General features: G+C 46.9%; 1 protein-coding gene across 5 annotated transcripts; it reads right to left on the bottom strand.

Moving 5' to 3' along the window:
• Window positions 1-968: 968 nt before the first annotated feature.
• Window positions 969-18,152, bottom strand: PIGV (phosphatidylinositol glycan anchor biosynthesis class V). Of its 5 annotated transcripts, none has more exons than XM_023499842.2 (5): window positions 18,082-18,152; window positions 9,317-9,488; window positions 6,907-7,011; window positions 4,809-5,936; window positions 970-3,635 (listed from the first exon to the last, which is right to left on the bottom strand). In XM_023499842.2, exons 3-5 carry the CDS (start codon window positions 6,982-6,984, stop codon window positions 3,354-3,356), a joined length of 1,488 nt encoding a protein of 495 aa, XP_023355610.1. In that variant the 5' UTR covers window positions 6,985-7,011; window positions 9,317-9,488; window positions 18,082-18,152; the 3' UTR covers window positions 970-3,353. The 5 variants fall into 5 exon arrangements, with proteins under 5 accessions (XP_031818374.1, XP_023355610.1, XP_031818373.1 ...); XM_031962513.1 differs by lacking the exon at window positions 18,082-18,152 and adding an exon at window positions 16,817-16,894; XM_023499843.2 differs by lacking the exon at window positions 18,082-18,152 and adding an exon at window positions 15,914-16,248.
• Between the last annotated feature and the right edge of the window lie 342 nt (window positions 18,153-18,494).

An 18,494-nucleotide genomic window follows, 5' to 3' on the forward strand; every position in this document is an offset into this window, starting at 1 on the left:
TTCCAAAGGAGAACTACTGGAATATAAAGATGTAACTTGTTTTCCTATCCAAGTTCACAGACCCAGTCTGAAATCAATCCAGAGACCCCGGTTTAAGAACCTCAGCCTAAATATGGTGATGATTTCACAGTTCAAGGCAGGTAAGGAGGGTCCAGCACAACAAAGATTGTTCAGACCAATCCCTTCACTTTTCAGATGAACTAAGTGAGGTTCAGAAAGATTTTAAGTGACTCAAAGATTTAAGTGATCTGTCCAAGGGCCACAGATTGTGACAGAGGCAGAGTTGAAATTCCAGCCCAGGCACTTAAGGAGATGGATGAGAGGCAGCAGCCGGGCATAATGGGTAGAACATTGGATTTGATATTTGAAGACTCAGATTCAAGTCCTCCTTCAGGTGCTTTCTCAGTTCTGGGATCATCACTAAGGCACTTAATATCTTTCCTCATTTGCAAAATATGGATAATGAGACTTCCCCCCTGTCTACCGGAGAAAGGTGATGCAATGCATAGAGCATTGCATAGAGCTGGACCTGGAGTCAGGTAGGCTCATCTTCCTGAGTTCAAATCTGGCTTTAGACACTTACTAGCTGGGTGACCTTGGGCCAAGCACTTAACCCCATCTCTTATCTGTAAAATAAGCTGGAAATCGAACTGGGCAAACCAATACTGGAATCTTTTTCAAGAAAACCCCAAAAAGTAACACAAAGAGTCAAACAGGACTGAAAAACAGATAAAAACAACCAATTTTACAGGGTTTTGGAAAAGCGATACAAGTCATTTTTTCTGCCCTCCATGATAACTAAAATAATAATAATAATTAACATTTGTATAATACTATAAGATTTATAAAGAACTTTATGTATTTTATTTACCTCATTTGATCCTCAGGACAACTAACTTGCCTAGGGTCACACAGCTAGTAATCCTAAGGCAAAATCTGAACTCAGGTCTTCCTTACTCTTAAGTCCAACACCCTACCCACTGTTAAAGCTAGTTGTTTTAGGGATAACACAGTTAGAGCCTGGGAGATAGTATTATTTATCCATAGTCAAGACACCTGGAAAGCAGTGCAAGTAAGGATTGAATTCCAGGTTTTCTGCCTCCTGCTGCTAGTGTGGTGCTTTTCCCATTAGGCTATGATGCCTCTTCTAACGTAGAAAACTGATGACTTAAAAGGCCAACAATTTATCTTTATTTCAGAACTTTTATTGGTGATCTCCCCTACCCAGCAAGCAGTAGCAAAGAATAAAAAAAGAACAAATCAAAAACAAAACCTCAATAAATTAAAGTGGACATTTATGTTCAGTTTTCTACATCTCTTTATGAAGAAAGGGAAAAGGTATATTTTGCCAACTTTCTTCTGGGACTAAGCTTCAACAAGCATTATTGTGCTAGAAGGTAGGGATACAAAGATAAAAAGAAAAAAAAATGGTCCCTGTCCTCAGGAGATTCTGAAGTCTATTGATCAGTGGAGGAGGGAAAAAGAGGTCTACAAAGACATCACCTTCTTTGGGGCAAAGGAAGTCCCAAACTTGGGGAGAAGGCACCGAGTAGGAAGTGATGCTGGACTAGGTCTTGAACATACTAGGGATGCCAGCATTTAAGTATGGGAGATGGTCTGTATAGAGGTGCCGGGCAGGGCCAGTAGGCCAGTGTACCTTGAAAGTCGAGGGTGTCACTGGGAGGGATATGAAATTAGTCCAGACAGAAAAGACTACAGCCAGACCGTGGCATCCTCTGAGTACCAGAGAAGCATGTTTGTTGTTCGACACATCAGTCTTGGAAGCTCTTTGGGCAAAGGAGTGGGCATCTAAAAGCTTTATGGGGGACAGGACGGAGAGGGATTCTTGAGAAGAGGCACACCTGTGGAAGCTACAGGAGTAGTCCAGAGGAGATGGGGTGAGACTTGAACGAGGGCAGATGCATCACACAGGAAGACACTGTGAAAGCAGCACAGATAAAACTTGGCAACTGATGGGATGGGATGGTGTCGGGGGAGACGGATGATGGCTCCATGGCTGGCATTCTGGGTGACTGGGCAGATGGTGAGGCCCTGAGCAGAAACAAAGGTGCTCAGAGAAGGGGGAGACTCCAAGGGATGATGAGTTGTTTTGGACAGTACAAGCTCCTTATGGGACCTGCAGGGCCTGATGACCAGCAGATGTGTGACGAGGGAGTCATCTGTTGTGGCTATACATCTGGCTTCTCACCTGTTTTCTCCAGCTCTGTTACCATTTTCCTTCTTCTCCCTGAGGTCCCTCTGAGTTTCCTCGTTTGATAGATACTCTTGATTTCCTCCTGGGCTTCACTAGGCTTCAGTTGCTGGGATATATAATTTTCCATATAGTCTAGCCTTTCTAGATTGTGGTATTAGAGGCTGCTATGGCCCATGGCATGTACTTTCTTCCCTCCCCATGTAAGAATCTGCACATTTCCTGAAATAGTTCCTCAAACATTTCTCTTGATATATGGTCTGTCTATTTCTGCCCATTCCCAGGTTCTCTCCTTTTCCTCCTCAGACAGATGTTCCTGAGCTCCTTCTAAATGTCCACACAGTGTCCGGGCCCTACTAGAGCAGCAAGGGGATCTCTTAGTCATGAAATAATCAGATTTAAAGCTGGAAGGGGTTTTAGATAGTATTTACTTCAATTCCCTTAACTTACACAAAAGGAAACCAAGTCTTGGCAAGGAGCAGTGATTAAATGATAAAGCAGCAAGATGATGACAAACCAGCCTCCTGGGTACCATCGGGAAAATGAAGACTCCATTTTTGATCTGGCTCTCTTCTTGGAACATCACAGAGGATTTCCAGCTGGATTTCCAGCTTCAGTAGATGAAGGTTATCAAAGAATTGCCTGGCCAGTGCTCTCCCTGATGCTCCCAGGGATGAGTTTCTAGAGTTCTTCAGCCAGGGGGAACCTGTACCAGGAAAGTCTCCCAGGGAGAACAGTGTGACCTTCCACCCCAGAACAGAGATGGCTGGGAAAAGACGGATGCTACAAAGATAGAGGTGGGTGTTAGTCTTGAATGGCTAAGAAGGGGTGCTGGTAATCAAGTCCCCAGAGGTCTTGGAAGTGCCTAGCCCTGGGGCAGGGGAGAGGTTCAATGAGCTGGGTTTAAAGGCTGGGCTGAGCACCATAGAGCAGGTTCACCTCAGACCTGTAAGAAAGCATTGGCCTAAATGCCTGCCATTTGTGTCCAAAGACCAACATTTCCTTGGAAATCTCAACCAACTTGTTTGAAAGCATTGCAGATGAGGACTTCTATTTCAAATGGGCCCAGGACTCAGCCTGCTCATTCCAAGCCCCTTGAGAATGTCTGTAGCCTAGCCTGGCTGTCCTCTGGGGCTGATGGTCACGTCCAAGGCAGGAAATTACAGTGCAGGAGCAGTCCTAGGAGCCAGTAAGAGAGGAAATAGGACAGAATGGCCCGTGTGACTGGAGAGCAAGCTCTCCATTTGCACAAAAGTCCCCAAATTGGATTCTCTGGGGCCCCTTGTCCCAACAGGGAGCACATAGCAGAGACCTTCCCAGGCACAGCATCTTGAGTCCACAACAGGGGCTCCCAGTCCTGGAGCAAGTGAGCTGGAAACCAGTAGACGATGGGAGTGGAAGAGCCCAAGAATCTGGTGAGAACCTGAAAACCACAGGAAGAAGGGGGAACCACATTTATGTAAGTTGTAACTATCTCCAACCGGCTCTGTTTCCGCCTAACGTACCCCATTGCCTCTATGGGCTGCCGCAGCCCTGTATCATGTATTACAAATGTATTACTCTGGAAGAGAAACTATGGAGCTTGGGGTCCACTTTATAAAGATGTGTGACATCAGCCAGGCAACCTCAGTGTATCACCACAATAATGGTCAATCAATACTAAAAATCCTACAGGGCCCAATTTCAGCTGAGGTCCAAAATATGCAAGATAGTCTGGAAGATGGCAGGGAGAGAGAGGAGGGGAGATAGGAAGAGGAGGAGGGAAAGAAGATAAGGGAGGGAGAGAAGAAGGAGGGAGAAGAAAGAAGGAGGAAAGGGGAGAGAGGAAGGTAGAGGAAAAGGGAGGAGAAAGAAGAGCTAAAGGAGGAGGAGAAAGAGGAAGAATGAATGGGAGGAGACGGAGAAGACAGGAGAGGAGGAGGGAGGAGTGCAGGGAAAAGGGGAGGAAATGGGGAAAATGGAGGGGAAAGGGGAGAAGGGGGAGGGGTTGGGGAGGGAGTAAGAGGAATGCCTGTAGTTCATCCTTTTCCCTCTTGGGGGTTGGGGAGCCAAGTCTCAATTTGGCCTGCTTCCCTCCTTCCTTCTCTGGCGTTCACTCTCCTGATTAATCCACCAGCAAACACAAAATGCTACTCTGTACTTCCCCAGCCTTTCAGGCGCAGATCTCAAAGGCCTTTACAAACACTCATTGTGAGCCTTGCTCAGACCGAGGCTGAGGAGGGGTCAACTGGAGGCCAGTGGGACTTTCCCAAGACTGCTCCCTCCACTGCTCTGGGACCCAAGAGGGGCCTCAGGAGAAATGCAGGGGGCTGGATCCCACTTTGAACATTTACTAGGAAATGGGTAAGTCATGACCTCTCCGATTCGGCTTTCTCCTCTGTAAAGCAAGGGCTGGACTGGATGGCTTCTGAGATCCATCTCTTAAGTCCCTTCTCCTAGACTCAATTTTCTCATCTCTAAAATGGGGGTAATAATACCTGTAGTACCTACTTACCTTACAGGGCTGTAGTAAGGTTCAAATGAGATTCTGTGTGCAGTGACCGTGCCTGCACACGACATACGGACACATACATGCACACCCAGCCCGGCCCCTTACCTGCACATGCATGCACAGGGCTCCGAACAGCAGCAGGGCCGTGGAGTGAGCCAGGTACACAAACACCTGGGGGCTGTGGAACCCAGAGGGAGGCTTCTTGTCACCCCTGCCCGCCTTGCTCAGAAGTCCAAGTGTGAGGCAGTGCCGGAGGTTGGCGGTAGTGTAGGTCCAGGCCGCCCAGACCCCAAGCATTGCCACTGGCCCCGCCAGGAGGAAATTGGGCACTTGCTGGAGCTCAAAGTACCTCAGGAAGCCTACATTCCAATAGACGTCCTGGATGTAGCTGTACACCAGGGGCAAGCGCCAGGTGCACCAGCTGGGCTGGTCTCCAGCTGGGACCCGGTAGCCCTTGTCCTTGGCCAGCTGTACGAGGGGCTCGGGGAGGAGGCGGGCTGCGTGGGGCAGGCAGAACTGGCTGTAGGCATAGAGCTGGAACAGAGCAAAGGGAAGACTGAGGCCCACGGCTGTCAGCAGCAGAAAGGCCGCCAGCCTCAGGGGTCTCCACAGGGCCCTGGGAAGGTCCCCTGTGGACGGAGAAGACAAGAAGCGTCGGCACTGGGCGTGGGCAAGGAAGCCAGCGTTGATGATCCCGTTGGAACGCACAACAGTGGCCAGGGCAAAGAGGAGGGCGCTCCGGCCGTCATGGCCCCTCTCCAGCTGGCTCATGGCACTGAAGACCAGCAGGGCAAAGAGGCTCTCGGAGTAGCTCGCCGCCAGGAAGACATTGGCGGGGCTGAGGCAGAAGAGCAAAGCTGAGAGGAGGGCCAGGCGGCGGTCACGCAGCACCAGGCAGCCCAGCTCATAGAGGGCCAGGGCAGCCAGCACTGAGAACAGGCTGTTGAGCAGGGCCGCTGCCAACAAGAGGCGACTGCGTGACCTCAGCCCTTGCAGGGGCCATAGCAGCAGCTCAGCCCCGGCGCGCAGGGCCAGGGGGAAGCCTGGGAAGAAGGCAAAGTTGTGCTCGTAGACGTAGCCGTGCTCTGCAATGAAGAGGAAGTGCGCCGAGTCCCAACGCGACAAGCCCCCCAGCAGCCATTCCACAAGCTGGTCCCCAAGGCCGGCAGGCTCCAGGCAGGGTGGGGAGAAGGCATCTGCGGCATGATCCGGGATGACAGCATTGAACAGGGCCTGCAGAGGGAAGCCAGAGGGACCTGGTGAGGAGCCTCCAGGGAGGCCCAGGGGCTCCACAGCTGGCCTCTACCAGCTAGGAGTGCCAGCCCCTAAGGCAATTTATTTTCTACTTAAATTCGTAGTGATATCTTTTGTTTTTGTATCACCCACTGTGCTCTTCTCCTAGAGAGCTACCCCATATGAAAATATATAATAATAAAGCTAGTGTTTATCCCAGGCACTTCACATATATTATCTTTTTGTTCTCCCAACCACCCTGGGAGAGAGATACTTTTTTTTAATCCCCATTTTACAGATGAGAAAATCAAGGCAAAGGGAAGTAAGTGACTTGCTCAGTTCCATAGCTAAACCAGTATCTGAGGCAGAATTTCTACTTTGATTTTTCAGCGTTCTAACCATCTGAGCTGTCTAGATGTTCCAAAGGTGCTGTGCTCTACGAGCAAAGCAGGATTGAATTAGCCCCAAAGAAACACGAGATATGTAAAATGTTCACATGGACTACTTGTGTCTGACCTGAGGCAGAGCACTCTGAGCTTGTACTGGTCTGGTCAGCCACAGCCAGACACATGGTAACTTGACTCTTAACAGAGTGATGTCATTTTGGTGCTCTTTGAGAACGAAGGACAACAACCAACCAACAACTTACTCGTTCTGTGACCCAAGCAAGAAAGCCTCACTTGACCAGAGTGTATGGGGTGTGGGACGAGCCATGAATTGAGGTTAGCAGAGACTAGGGATCCAGTCCTGGCTTGGCTCCTCACTGGCGGTGGGACAGCAGGGAAGCCACTTTATTTGTTTCTTCATCAATAAAGTGGGAATGATAAGACCTGCCCTGTGTCTCTCACAGTGAATGTGAGTCATTACCCCAGAAATGGCCTGGGCCAGGACAGGCCTCTGTTAGCTCCAGCACCTGCATGAAGACCATTTGGTGAGGGCCCAGATGTAGAGGGCCAGAGCAGACACTGACCTGGAGGACCAACGTCAAGGAGCGGCAGACCACTGCAAACCTCAGCACCTCTCTCCAGGACGGGTCCCCAAACTGCATCCTTTCTCAGCAGGACATTCAGGGCATCTGAAATCACATGGAACATGACAGCCATGAGACATGTGCATGGGAGCCAGAGCTATCCAAGAATTCAGAATGGGAAATGGAGACTCACAGGCCAGCCTCTGCCTTCTTCTGTACTGTAATGTAACTCTAAGTCATTTGACATGTATGAACCTCAATTTTCTCAGCTGTAAAATGGAGATAATAAAATTTTCACCTCCTAGGATTCCAGAGGTTCACAGAACTGGCGCTGGGAGGAACATCAGAGATCGTCTAGCCAACCCTCCTCCTTTTACAGATAAAGCAACTGAGGCTCAGAGAGATTAGAGTAAGTCATACACCTGATATGAGATTTTGAACCCAGGTCCTTGGACTCCAGAAATGATCTTCTTTCCACAGTACAATTGTGATTGTGAGTAAAGTATTTTCTATTTTAAAAAGGGGGGCCTGGGATTTTTAACATATATAAATCATCATCACCAAGATATTACCTGATAACTAGAATGATTTAGCAGAAGCTGGGGAGCTGTTGTGGACAGCCAGAAGACAGATGTCTATACTGCAAATACAGACTTCAAAAGATGCTAGACAACTTACCCAACAATCTAAATGGAGACTAGAACATTATCACCGCTGAACTATTACCCACAATTGGCTAGTCAATCAATAAGCATTTATTTGGCACAGTCATAACTTCAAAATAACATTTTAAACAACTGTAAGTAACCATCCCAAATATTCAATCTCTAAATTGTATGAAACAAAAAGCTTTCAAAATGTAGAGACCCAGCCAAGGAAAGAGAACAGGATGAGGCATGTTATCCTTGTTAAACTGTCTGTTTTTGGAGCTGAATAGAGGATACCTTACTGAAAGCCCACAGAGAATGGGCTTCCATCCTAATTCTCTGATTCAAAAGCAATTCTTTTAAATTAACTGTGCAAGAATGTATGGAACATTAAATATAAAATAATAATAGGTGGGAGCAACTTATCCCAGAACCCACTGAAAAAGTTGAGAATGAGATGATAATGATGGTCAAAATCCAATCCCCCAAGTCCCAAAACAGAGGGAAAACTTATTCCAAGCCTCACACAGGCCATACAGAAAGGAGCACTTGGAACAAGAGTCTAGGTGCAGCATGGAGAGTGTTCCCCCTAGCCCACTCGAAATAGTGGTTAGCCAGGAAGCTGGGGTTTCCTGCCATCCTGGAGAGTCTGGAGATCCTAGCGCACATGAGCTATCCCCAGATGGGCTGGAACCACACCACCATCATAGACTTTGAGAGATGGAAGGGACTTTCAATTCAATTCACCAAAAATTTGTGAAGTACCTACTAGACATTAGGCCCAATGTGTGAAGAACTGATGAGTCAGGAACAATGACAGAATCTCACATTTATAGAGCACTTTAAGATTTACAAGGGACTTAGTCGTTTAGCTCCATTTTACAGATGAGGAAATTAAGGAGGGTAAAGGTTTAGCAGTGCTGGAAGGGACTTAAGGGTTCATCTGGTTCTTTCCCTCATTTCCCAAAGCAGGAAGTGACTACTCATAGTTAAAAAGCCAGAAAGTGCAGAGCTGTAATTCAAAATTAAGTCTCCTGATCCAATGCAATGTTATTTTTCCACAACATCACTTTCTCTCCCAAAGAAAGAAAGAATACACAATTATAACACAAGAAAGAATGAGATAGATGCGAAAGAAAGGTCCATGACCTCAGTTAAAAAAAGGAAGAAGCATAGGCCCAAAGGGACAGAATTACAGAAAGCCAGGGACTCTGAAAGGGTCTGTGGGAACCATTCAGTCCCTTTTACAACATATTTGACAAGAGTCCATCTGGCCTCTGATAAGGGAGAACCAATTCCATTCCAAGGCAACCCATTTTGCTTTATGTTGACCTTAACTATTAGGAAGTTGTTCCTCCCCCTCCTCCTAACATCAAGCCAAAATGATCTGTCCAAAACCAGGGAAGTAAGTGATAGAACTGGAACTCAAACCAAGGTCTCCAGCTCAGTGCTCTTATTATTATATCACTCTCTACTTGGCCTCTTCTCATTCTATGTTGGTGGCAATAGACCTAATTATGGGAGGCCAAGTTCTCCACTAAACCCCTTCTTTGGCTGCTCTGGGTGCCTTAAGGCTAGGCCAGGGCCAACAGGCAAGCATTATCAAGCTGTAAGTTTTGCAGGGCTGAGGGTAGGCTTGTCAATATGAGGAAAAACTTCTTACACTATGACTGTCCTAAAGTGGAATGGGCTGCCTCAGGAAGTAGTGCCTTCCCTGCACCCCTCCGCCTCAAGGTCTGTCTTCAGCAAAGACCATGACTCACCAGGTATGTAAGAGTGGGGATGCTTCTGCTGGGATGAGTTAGCTGACTCAGTGGCTGCAGGGGTCTCTTCTACTTCCAACCTCCACGGCACCAGAGTTAAAGCTGGAAGGGGTGCCCATCTGCCCTCAGGTCAGGCCCCTTGATTTCACAGATGAAGTCCAGAGGCATTTCCCTAAGAACCAAAGGGCAGAATTTAGCTGCAGAGTCCCTGTAGTAGCCTGCCTCTCTGAACCTGTGTGATGCCGTAAAGGTTCCACGTGTGCACTAGGTAACAACTGAGCATCTGCTGTCCACAGACTGGCTTCCATTAGTAGCAGGATCACATGGCCAGCAAGTTTGACCACGGCCTCTCTAGGAGACTATCAGCTAATGAATAGAGAAGCTAAGAGTGGCTTTAGGGGAGAAAGGACCCACTCTGACAACAAAATCCTACATCCCTGAAAAGAACAGAGGACCTATCCCTCAACTGTGGGGGTAATTAGAAACTGACCAGATACAATCTAAATGGAAAAAGCAGGACACCCACATGAGCCAAGGGCTACCCGGCAAGTGAGAGTCAGAGTTGGGAGAGCACCCAGGGGGCTCAATTCCCAGGATCACTCTCAATTCTACTCTGCCCCTAAGAATTGCCACAAGAGACAGCTGATCCTGGTGACTTCTCATAAGTTCTCTTAGAGAACTAAGCTGATTTCATTTTGTCTTTGTAGCCCAACATCTAACACAACAGGGGCTTAATAAGTACTTGTTAATTGATTTAGTAGTGTTTCATGGTTAACTCTTTGGGATCTGGGAATTTAGAGAAGAAACTTTGAGTGTGAGGTTGGATGGGGAGGGGGATCTGCCCTTGCCCAGACTCTTCATCCTACAGGACTGGGCAATCTAGTAAAAAACTTAGGAGATAGTTGTACAAATGGCCATGGCAAAAATAGTCTAAAATAATAAAAAACGTTTGGATCACCACTTGTAAGATACATTGAGGAGAAACCTATAAAAGTACTAGTTGAACTAGATGGCTTCTGAGTCTGTGGAATTCAGTAATGGTAGGGCAATGAAAAAAAAAAAGGTATTCATATTATTGGTGGAACAACAAACTAGTATAAGTTTTCTGGAGAGCAATAATATGTCAATTACAGTCAGGAAGATGAATCTTCCCAAGTTCAAATTTGGTCTGAAGCACTTCTTAGCTGTGAGATCCTGGATAAGTCACTTGACCCTGTTTACTTCAGTTTCTTCATCATGACCTGGAGAAGGAAATGGCAAAGGACTCCAATATCTCTGCCAAGAAAACCTAGATCATAAAGAGTTGGATACAATTGAAAAATGACTAGATAACAACAAATATAGCAATCTCCAATAAAAGTCACAAAACTGATCATACTGCTTAACCCAACAATCCCACTTCTGGGATTATATTCTTTGTTAGTAAAATATTCATAATGGATTTGTAATATAGCAAAATGTAGAACCTACCAACATTTCCAAATTTGAGAATAAAGAACTTAATAAACTGGAGGATAGCAATTAGTAAAATGACACCACCACCACCAAAATATGGAAGACATGAAATGATACAGAACAAGAATAGCAGGGTCAGCATAACCTAGTCTTTGAGATACCTTTCAAAAGAATGAAAACTTTCTTAAGTACCGTACAGGAAAAAAGATCAGAGAAAATGAGGGGGTTGTCATAAAAGACACTAGACTTGGATACAGGAATCTCAAAAGTCATTTCCAGATTTGGCCCCCTGTACTACTCTGGCCTTCTTCCTCATTCTCTCCCACTAGAGATAAATGAATGTAATTATCTACAACAACAAAAAAGCAAATCCTTCTAACTGTTCCCTCTGCCACTTCTCTCTAAGCCAACTTTCCCTCAAGTGCCAAAATAGTCCACGTCACTGCCCTGCCCCAGAAGTCCAAGCAGCTTTCTATTGCCTCTAGTACCAAACACAAACTCCTGTTTGGTATTGAAACCTCTTTACAATCACCTCAAGCCCAACTTTTCTGACACTTTTTATGTCACCATCTTTCAGGGGCTCTCCAGTCCAGCAAAACTGATCTCCAGGCTTCCATTTCTCACATGTGACATTCTCTCTCTTGTCTTTTCCATTCTCCCAGGAACCAAGGCCTCTCCTTCTTTGGTTTGAACATTTTATAAATATTTGTATTTTTTACCAAAATAGAATCTAAACTCCTAAGTGTGAGAATTGTTTTATTTTTGTCTCTGTATTCCTTAAGAGTCTAGCAAAGTGCCTGGCATATAGGAGTTACTTTATTAAGTGTTTGCCAATTGATATAAAGTTTATGTAATTATTATTTTAATCCAAGTGGAGACGTCTCATATTTAATGGTTTCATTTCGAGTTTAATTCCACATTTTATGTTAATATTATACATTATTCTAGAGAAATAAAACGAACCAAAAATCTACTTTGCGAAATGTATTTGCATTTGATGAGGATTATTATTAAGATTATAACATGATATTATAAAAATTAAATTTGTAATAAAAAGGTGTTTTTAAAGCAAGAAGCCCTGGATTTCTAATAATATTTATTAATATCATAATAACTAGCACTTGTATAGGGGTTTAGGACTTGCAAAATGCATTAAAATCTCATTTGATCCTCAAAACAACTCTCTAAGGAAACAGCTATAATTACCCCTATTTTACAGATGAAAAAACTGACACCAATAGGTTAAATGATTTCCCCAAAGTTACACAGGTGTCTGAGGTAGAATTTGAACTTCAATCTTCCTGACACAAAATTTGGCATTCTATCCCCCTAACTTGCAGACAGAAGAGCTAAGGATGAATTCCAGTTCTCCATTTAATTGTTGTAGCACCTTTGGAAAGTCACTTAATGACTGTGCCTCAGTTTCCCCATCTTGAACATGGCTAATAATGTCTGTCCTCCCTCAGTTCCAGGGCTTTCATGACTTTCAGTTTAGAGAATATACAAGAAAGCACTGTAAAGTACCAAGTGCTTTTCACCTCCAAGGAGGTGTCATTGTTATGACTCTGGGGAAGCTCATCAGCACTGCCAGCCCAGGCACCCTGCCCATCCCTGCTTCTCACAACACCCAAATTCCCAAACTCCCCAAATCCTTCCTAGCAAAAGAACAAAATAAATGGCTTGGCAATATGCTATAAATGTGTCTCCATGCCTACATATGTTTCTACATCTGTTTTTAGATTGTAAGCTGGAGAGAGGGAGGGAGAACGACTCACAGCGATCCTTGTTGTGTTAAGGATGCCAAATGCTAAATAGTTATAGTGCCTCTGAAAATCACCCGGAGTCTTGCTCTGCGAGGAAATTCCTCAAACAGGCTCACTGTCCCCTTTCACAGGTCTCCACCATTTCAAGGTTTTCCCTTTCACGGAATCAAAGTCAATCCTTATAGATCATCTAGTCCAGCAGTTCTTAACCTTTGGAGATGTCAATGTCCCTTCTCGGGTATCTCTTAATGCATAAAATAAGGCACATAGTAACACCAAAGAGAAGGGCTGGTAGATGGATAGAGTCCCAGACCTGCAGAACACCTGAATTCAAATGTGACTTCAGATATTTACTTACTTGGCAAGTCACTTAACTTATTTGCCTTAATCCACTAGAGAAGGAGGTGGCAAATCACTCAGTATTTTTGTCAAGAAAATCTTATGTACAGCACTGACATATGGTCCATAGGATCACAAGGAATAGCATGACTGAACAACAATTATCAAAGAATCCAATTACACGGAAATAGTTATTTTAAAAATGGCTTTAAAGTTCATGGACCAACCTTAGATTAAAAATCTCTGATGTATCCCCACCCTCTAACATTCTGAATGGAAAACTAAAGCCTAGTGGCAGAAGTGATTTATGTAGATCAGGTTCACAAAACTAGCAAGCAAATAGAAGAATTAGAACCTGAAATAAAGTATAGGATGGGGAGAGAATGCCAGGCTTGAAATAAAGAGAGTTCTTTCTCTTATCATCAATAGCTGTAAGTCTTTAAGCACATCATTTCATTTTTCTGAATCTGTTTCCTTTTCTATAAAATGGAGACCATAATCTAAGTATTACCTCCTCTAAAGATATAATGGTAAGTTTTTAAGTGCTTTGTAATTATACAAATCTATTTCAATGTAAGTTACTATTATTAGGTGTTGTGCACCTTTTCTCTCAGAATTCTCAAAAGTAAACTAATCAAGGTTCTAAGTGACAAGGAAATCAAAGGAATAAGAAACAGGGCAGGTGCTGGAGGACCACAAAATCGGTGGTGACACAAAAACTCTTAGCCATCTGCTGTATGGTCTGGAAAATTAAGATGGGGGAGGGAAGATCTCCACCACAAAGCCATCCTAGTTAAAGTTACCAATACAAACTTAAGTGGAAAAGTCATGCAGACTCCTAGGAACAAAAAAACAAAACAAAAAAAAGACTTCATTTCATGCACTGGTCACCAAAATAAACTGAAATGTCTCAGGGTAAAGAATGACCTTTAAAAAGCACACTGGTAAGTTCTGTGGGTCCAGCTTGGATAATTGGAACAGGAAACATTAAGAGTCTAAAGCGATCAGCAGTGTGGGGATGAAGTAAAAAAAGGATCTTATCAATATCCTTACAATGTGAAGAAATCATGAGGATGTATTAAGCTTACCTAGCATTCAAACTTCTCAAAGATACATAGTCTGTCAGAGCTGTAAAAGTGTGCTGGAGGTAACTTGAACCACCAACTCCTGATGGTTAACTTTTCAATAGTACAATAGGACCCCACTGATGTATTGTTTTATTGTTTAGACTTAAGAAAGTGTTAATAATATAAATTATTTTTAAAAAATTTTTTTCTTCCCTAAGAGTCCAGTTGTTAAAAAGCACACTGCTGTAATACTCTAGAACATCGCTTATACTCAGCACGAGGGCAGCAGAGATAAGAGAATGAAGCAAGGACCAGCCTGGAAGCCAGGTGACTGACAGCAGGCACGTTGCTGTGGGATCCAGTCTGACTCTTTGGCTGGGGGTTTCTAAGCAAAAGTACTACAATCATTTGCTATTTCTTTCCACAGATTCAAACAAACAGAAGTTAAGTGACTTATTCAAGGTCACACAACTAGTACGCATCTGAGACCTGATTTCAGCTCAGGGCTTCCTGACCACAGGCCCAACCCTCTACCCACTGAGCAACCGTGCCGTCTCCTCCCTTGCCACCTCTCACCCCTCACCTCCCCCTGCCCCAGGCACTTTAAGTAGGACAGGGTATAAAACTGGCAGTAAGTAGTGGTTTGGTTCAGTCCAGGGAAAGAAGTCAGTGCTCCCTGCCTGACACAAGGGGGCGCCTGCAGCTCGTTCCATCTTCACGAGGCAGGAGAGGCAGTGAAGGAGGAACAGAAAATAAGTTGGTTGGATGCAAGCAAATCCAGTTCAAATGTGTGTGACCCTACCCCCTAACCTCCTCTCCTCCCCCCTTCCCCCCCAGCCACAGCAGTTTGGGAATCTGGGAGCACTGAAAGGCTGGTGGGGAGCAGGCCGCACCTTTTTGTGCTTTAAAATAAAGCTGGGGATCTTCCCTGGCTCCCCGCCCCCATCCCAGCAAGCCTGTGAAGGCGGAGGGGAACACTTTGGCCGTCTCAGCCTTTCTCTTTCCCCTTCTTCCTTCTGCACTCTGTGCAGCTCCAGCCAAAGTGAGTGAGTAGCATTTGAATTCTACACGAGGCACACAGATACCAAGTCAAAAAAAAAGAACAAAAAAAAAAGGAAGGAGGGATAGGGAGGAATTGAAGGGAAAGAAGGAGGGAGGGAAAAAAGTTAAGAAGGAAGGGAGATAAAAGAAGGAAGAGAAAGATAAATTATAAGATTGATATGGCCTCATCACACTTGGGCCAAGATCCCTCAGCTCAACCCCCTCATTTTACAGGTGAGGAAAATGAGACCCCAAACAGAGACTTAATCATATAGGAAGTAGGGCAGCTGAAACAGAAATTAATCTCCAAGTCCTTCTTCCATGCTGCAAATACCATCTAACATACGCATCACAACTTTGAGGCCTGGCAGATATCTCAGAGAACATCAGCCAGTCTAACTCAGTTTGTGACAAATAGGAAAACTGAGGCCTGGAGAGATGCAAGAGAACACGGTCCCATAATTAGCGGGAGCTTTTATCTCCGATTTCTTTCCCATTTCCCAAACACTAAAGTTTGGAAAAAGTCAAGGATTACGAACTCAAAGCAAGACCCGGAAGAACTTTAAACTCCCATTTCCAACTTGCTGCTTCCAAAAAGCATCAATAACATTTGTTCCTAGCTAGACGCTCAAGGAGATGGAAGGGATCTCGGGCTATGCAAGCCAAAGGAACCCGTTGACAAGACCTCACGAGGAGAACCCACTATCTTCCTTCACTCAATATATCCGTAGGATCGTGTGTCAGGTGCTGCTCTAGCGCTCAAAGAAGAGAAGAAACTGCAAATGGACTCTGGGCCTCAGGAGTTCACAACCTACTATTTTGCATGGTGGGGCAGCCATGACTTTTAGGGTTGTTCTTTTGTTCACAAGAGCGGCCCCTTGCTGCCGGTGCTACCCCTCCCCCTCCAACAACGGATTTGGAGTCGGCCCTACCGAGCCCCTCTGCCTTTGCCACTTCTTTGGAGGCTTCTTCATCTATAAAATGGGGACAGCAGACCACATGGCCCTGGAAATCCTTTCCAGCTGCAAGCCTATAGCGATAGAACTAGATGTCGGCCCCGGCTCTGACGTTCTAGCTCTAAGGCGCCTTCTGGCCTGCCTATTCCCTGTTTAAGGGGCCTTCCGGTTCTGCCAGCCTCCGTGCCTTTCGGCTCTGCCCACTCCTTGTTCTAGGTTCCTTCCGGCCCTTCCATGCCCAATGTATTTCAGAATCCTTCCGGTTCTCCCATCCTCCGTTCTAAGGTTCTTTCCGGCTTTACCAACTCCAATTCCCTCCCCTTCTCACTGCCCCCCCCCCCCGCCCCCGTTCTAAGGTTCCTTCCGGCCCTCCCATTCCCCGTTTAATAGTCCTTCCGGTTCTTCCACCCGTGCTCTAAGGTTCCATGCCCAGCTCTAAAGTTCCTTCCGGCCCTCCCATGCCTTGTGTAAAAGTCCTTCCGGTTCTTCCACCCCGTGTTTTAAAGTTCCATCCCTTGAGCTAAAGTTCCTTCCGGCTTTCTCATCCTTAGTTCTAAAGTTCCTTCTGGCCCTATAATACAGTAGCCTCTTCTTCCCCGGGATGGGGGCGGGGGCGTCCGGGAATTCTGTCGCTCGCTCGCCCAGGAGGGAGGGGTAAGAGCAGCTTTGGGGTAGGGGAAAGAACAAGGGAGAAGACCAGAGACGAGGCGCCTTGTTCCTCTGCGCCCAGAACCCCCTACCCAGAGCCCTTAGTTCGCGGGGCAGGGGCGGGTAATCGCTCATCTAAGTGCTCCCCATCCCCCCTCCACCTCCCATGCGAGATCAACTCCCCGCCCACCCTTGGCCTTCTCCCACCACTTCCGCTCCGACCCACAGTACCTCCATCCGGGCTCCTGAAGTCGCGCCTGCGCTCTAAGTTACGTCGACGCCAGCCTCACCCTCCTCGTGCCCAGGCTTCAGGGCCGGGCCCCGCCCCTTCCCCCACCCTAACCACCTCCTCCCCCGCCCAGCCCGGCGGCCATGTTGACTCTGAGCTAGCTGGATGGGGGAGGGCGGGAGCTGCTTATGTAGAAAACCGTGTTTCCTTGAATGCTAACCCTCCTGGCGCCCGCATCCAGAGCCCCGGGGACCTTTGCCCCCGCTCAGATTCGCTGCTCCTCATCCCGCCCCCCCCCAACCCCCATAAAAGCTGACGCACAGTCGTGTTTTAGCCACGTCTGACTCTTCGTGGCCCCGTGAGGTTTCCTTAGCAAAGGGACGGGAGCGCGCTGGCTTTTCCTCCTACAGAGGAGGAACTGAGGCAGACAGCGCGAAGTGATGCGCCCACCGCCGCCCTGCTAACCTGATGCGGGATCTGAACTCTTGTCTTCCTGAATCCAAGCCTGGGCCTCCGTTCAGGGGAGCCTCGCTTCCCGTATGATAAAAACTGAATGGGGGCTTACTGTGAATAGGGACCAGGGCCCGAGCCTGGGAGTCAGCTCCCGCGGGGCTGGGTCCTGCCTCTGCTTCCTGCGGCGTTTGTAGGCAGGGGAAGGGTGGAACAGGTCATCTCCGAGACCTCTCCTTGCTTTGCCATTTTATGGCCTCACACCCCCTTCCCCCTTGCAGTCAGGGTTCTAAGTCCCCTCCCGGCTCCGACCTCCCGGGTTCTAAGGGCCCTCCCAGCTCTGACCTCCTGGGTTCTAAGGGCCCTCCCAGCTCTGACCTCCCGGGCTCTAAGGGCCCTCCCAGCTCTGACCTCCTGGGTTCTAAGCCCTCCCAGCTCTGACCTCCTGGGTTCTAAGTCCCCTCCCGGCTCCGACCTCCCGGGCTCTAAGGGCCCTCCCAGCTCTGACCTCCTGGGTTCTAAGACCCTCCCAGCTCTGACCTCCCGGGTTCTAAGGGCCGGGTTCTAAGGGCCCTCCCAGCTCTGACCTCCTGGGTTCTAAGGCCCTCCCAGCTCTGACCTCCGGGTCTAAGCCCTCCGCTCGACCTCCGCTCTAAGGGCCCTCCCAGCTCTGACCTCCTGGGTTCTAAGACCCCTCCCAGCTCTGACCTCCCGGGTTCTAAGGGCCCTCCCGGCTCTGACCTCCCGGGTTCTAAGGGCCCTCCTGGCTCTGACATCCCGGGTTCTAAGGTTTCCCTCTATCCCTTCTCCAACATACCCCCGTTCTGACATTCTGGTTTTGGAGACACATGGCCTGGGTTTAATCTTCCCTCGTATAGTTCCTAACTGTGCAAGCCACTTAACCTCTCTAGGGCTCCGTTTACTTATCTGTAAAACAGTGGGTTGAGTCTCCGAAGTTGACCTCAGAAGTTCTTTCCGCCTCTCATTCTCTGGTTAGATGAACTGGTCTCCTAAGATTCTTCCTCCCTCATCCCTTCCCCTCATGTCCTAAAAGTCTCTACTCTGGCCTTGCCCCTGGGAGAGGTAGATAATATAGGATCTGGCCTCAGCAATATCTTCTTGTCTCCCTCTCAAAAAGGGGGATTCTAAGACTTTCTTTATTAGAGCCAGCCAGCAAGGGCCATGGACTTTGTAAGAGACATTAAAGAGTAACTACAGGACTTTTCTCCC

Source organism: Sarcophilus harrisii, chromosome 3 (genome assembly GCF_902635505.1).
Source record: "Sarcophilus harrisii chromosome 3, mSarHar1.11, whole genome shotgun sequence".
NCBI lineage: Eukaryota > Metazoa > Chordata > Mammalia > Dasyuromorphia > Dasyuridae > Sarcophilus > Sarcophilus harrisii.

Bases quoted from the DNA above. Each gene is read 5' to 3' on its own strand.
- PIGV (XM_031962514.1), bottom strand. From the start codon at position 6,984: ATGCAGTTTGGGGACCCGTCCTGGAGAGAGGTGCTGAGGTTTGCAGTG. The intron at 5,937-6,906 runs GTCAGTGTCTGC...TTCCCTCTGCAG, and splicing joins CCTTGACGTTGGTCCTCCAG to GCCCTGTTCAATGCTGTCAT. The intron at 3,636-4,808 runs GTAAGGGGCCGG...TGTGGTTTTCAG, and splicing joins CCCTGTGCATGCATGTGCAG to GTTCTCACCAGATTCTTGGG.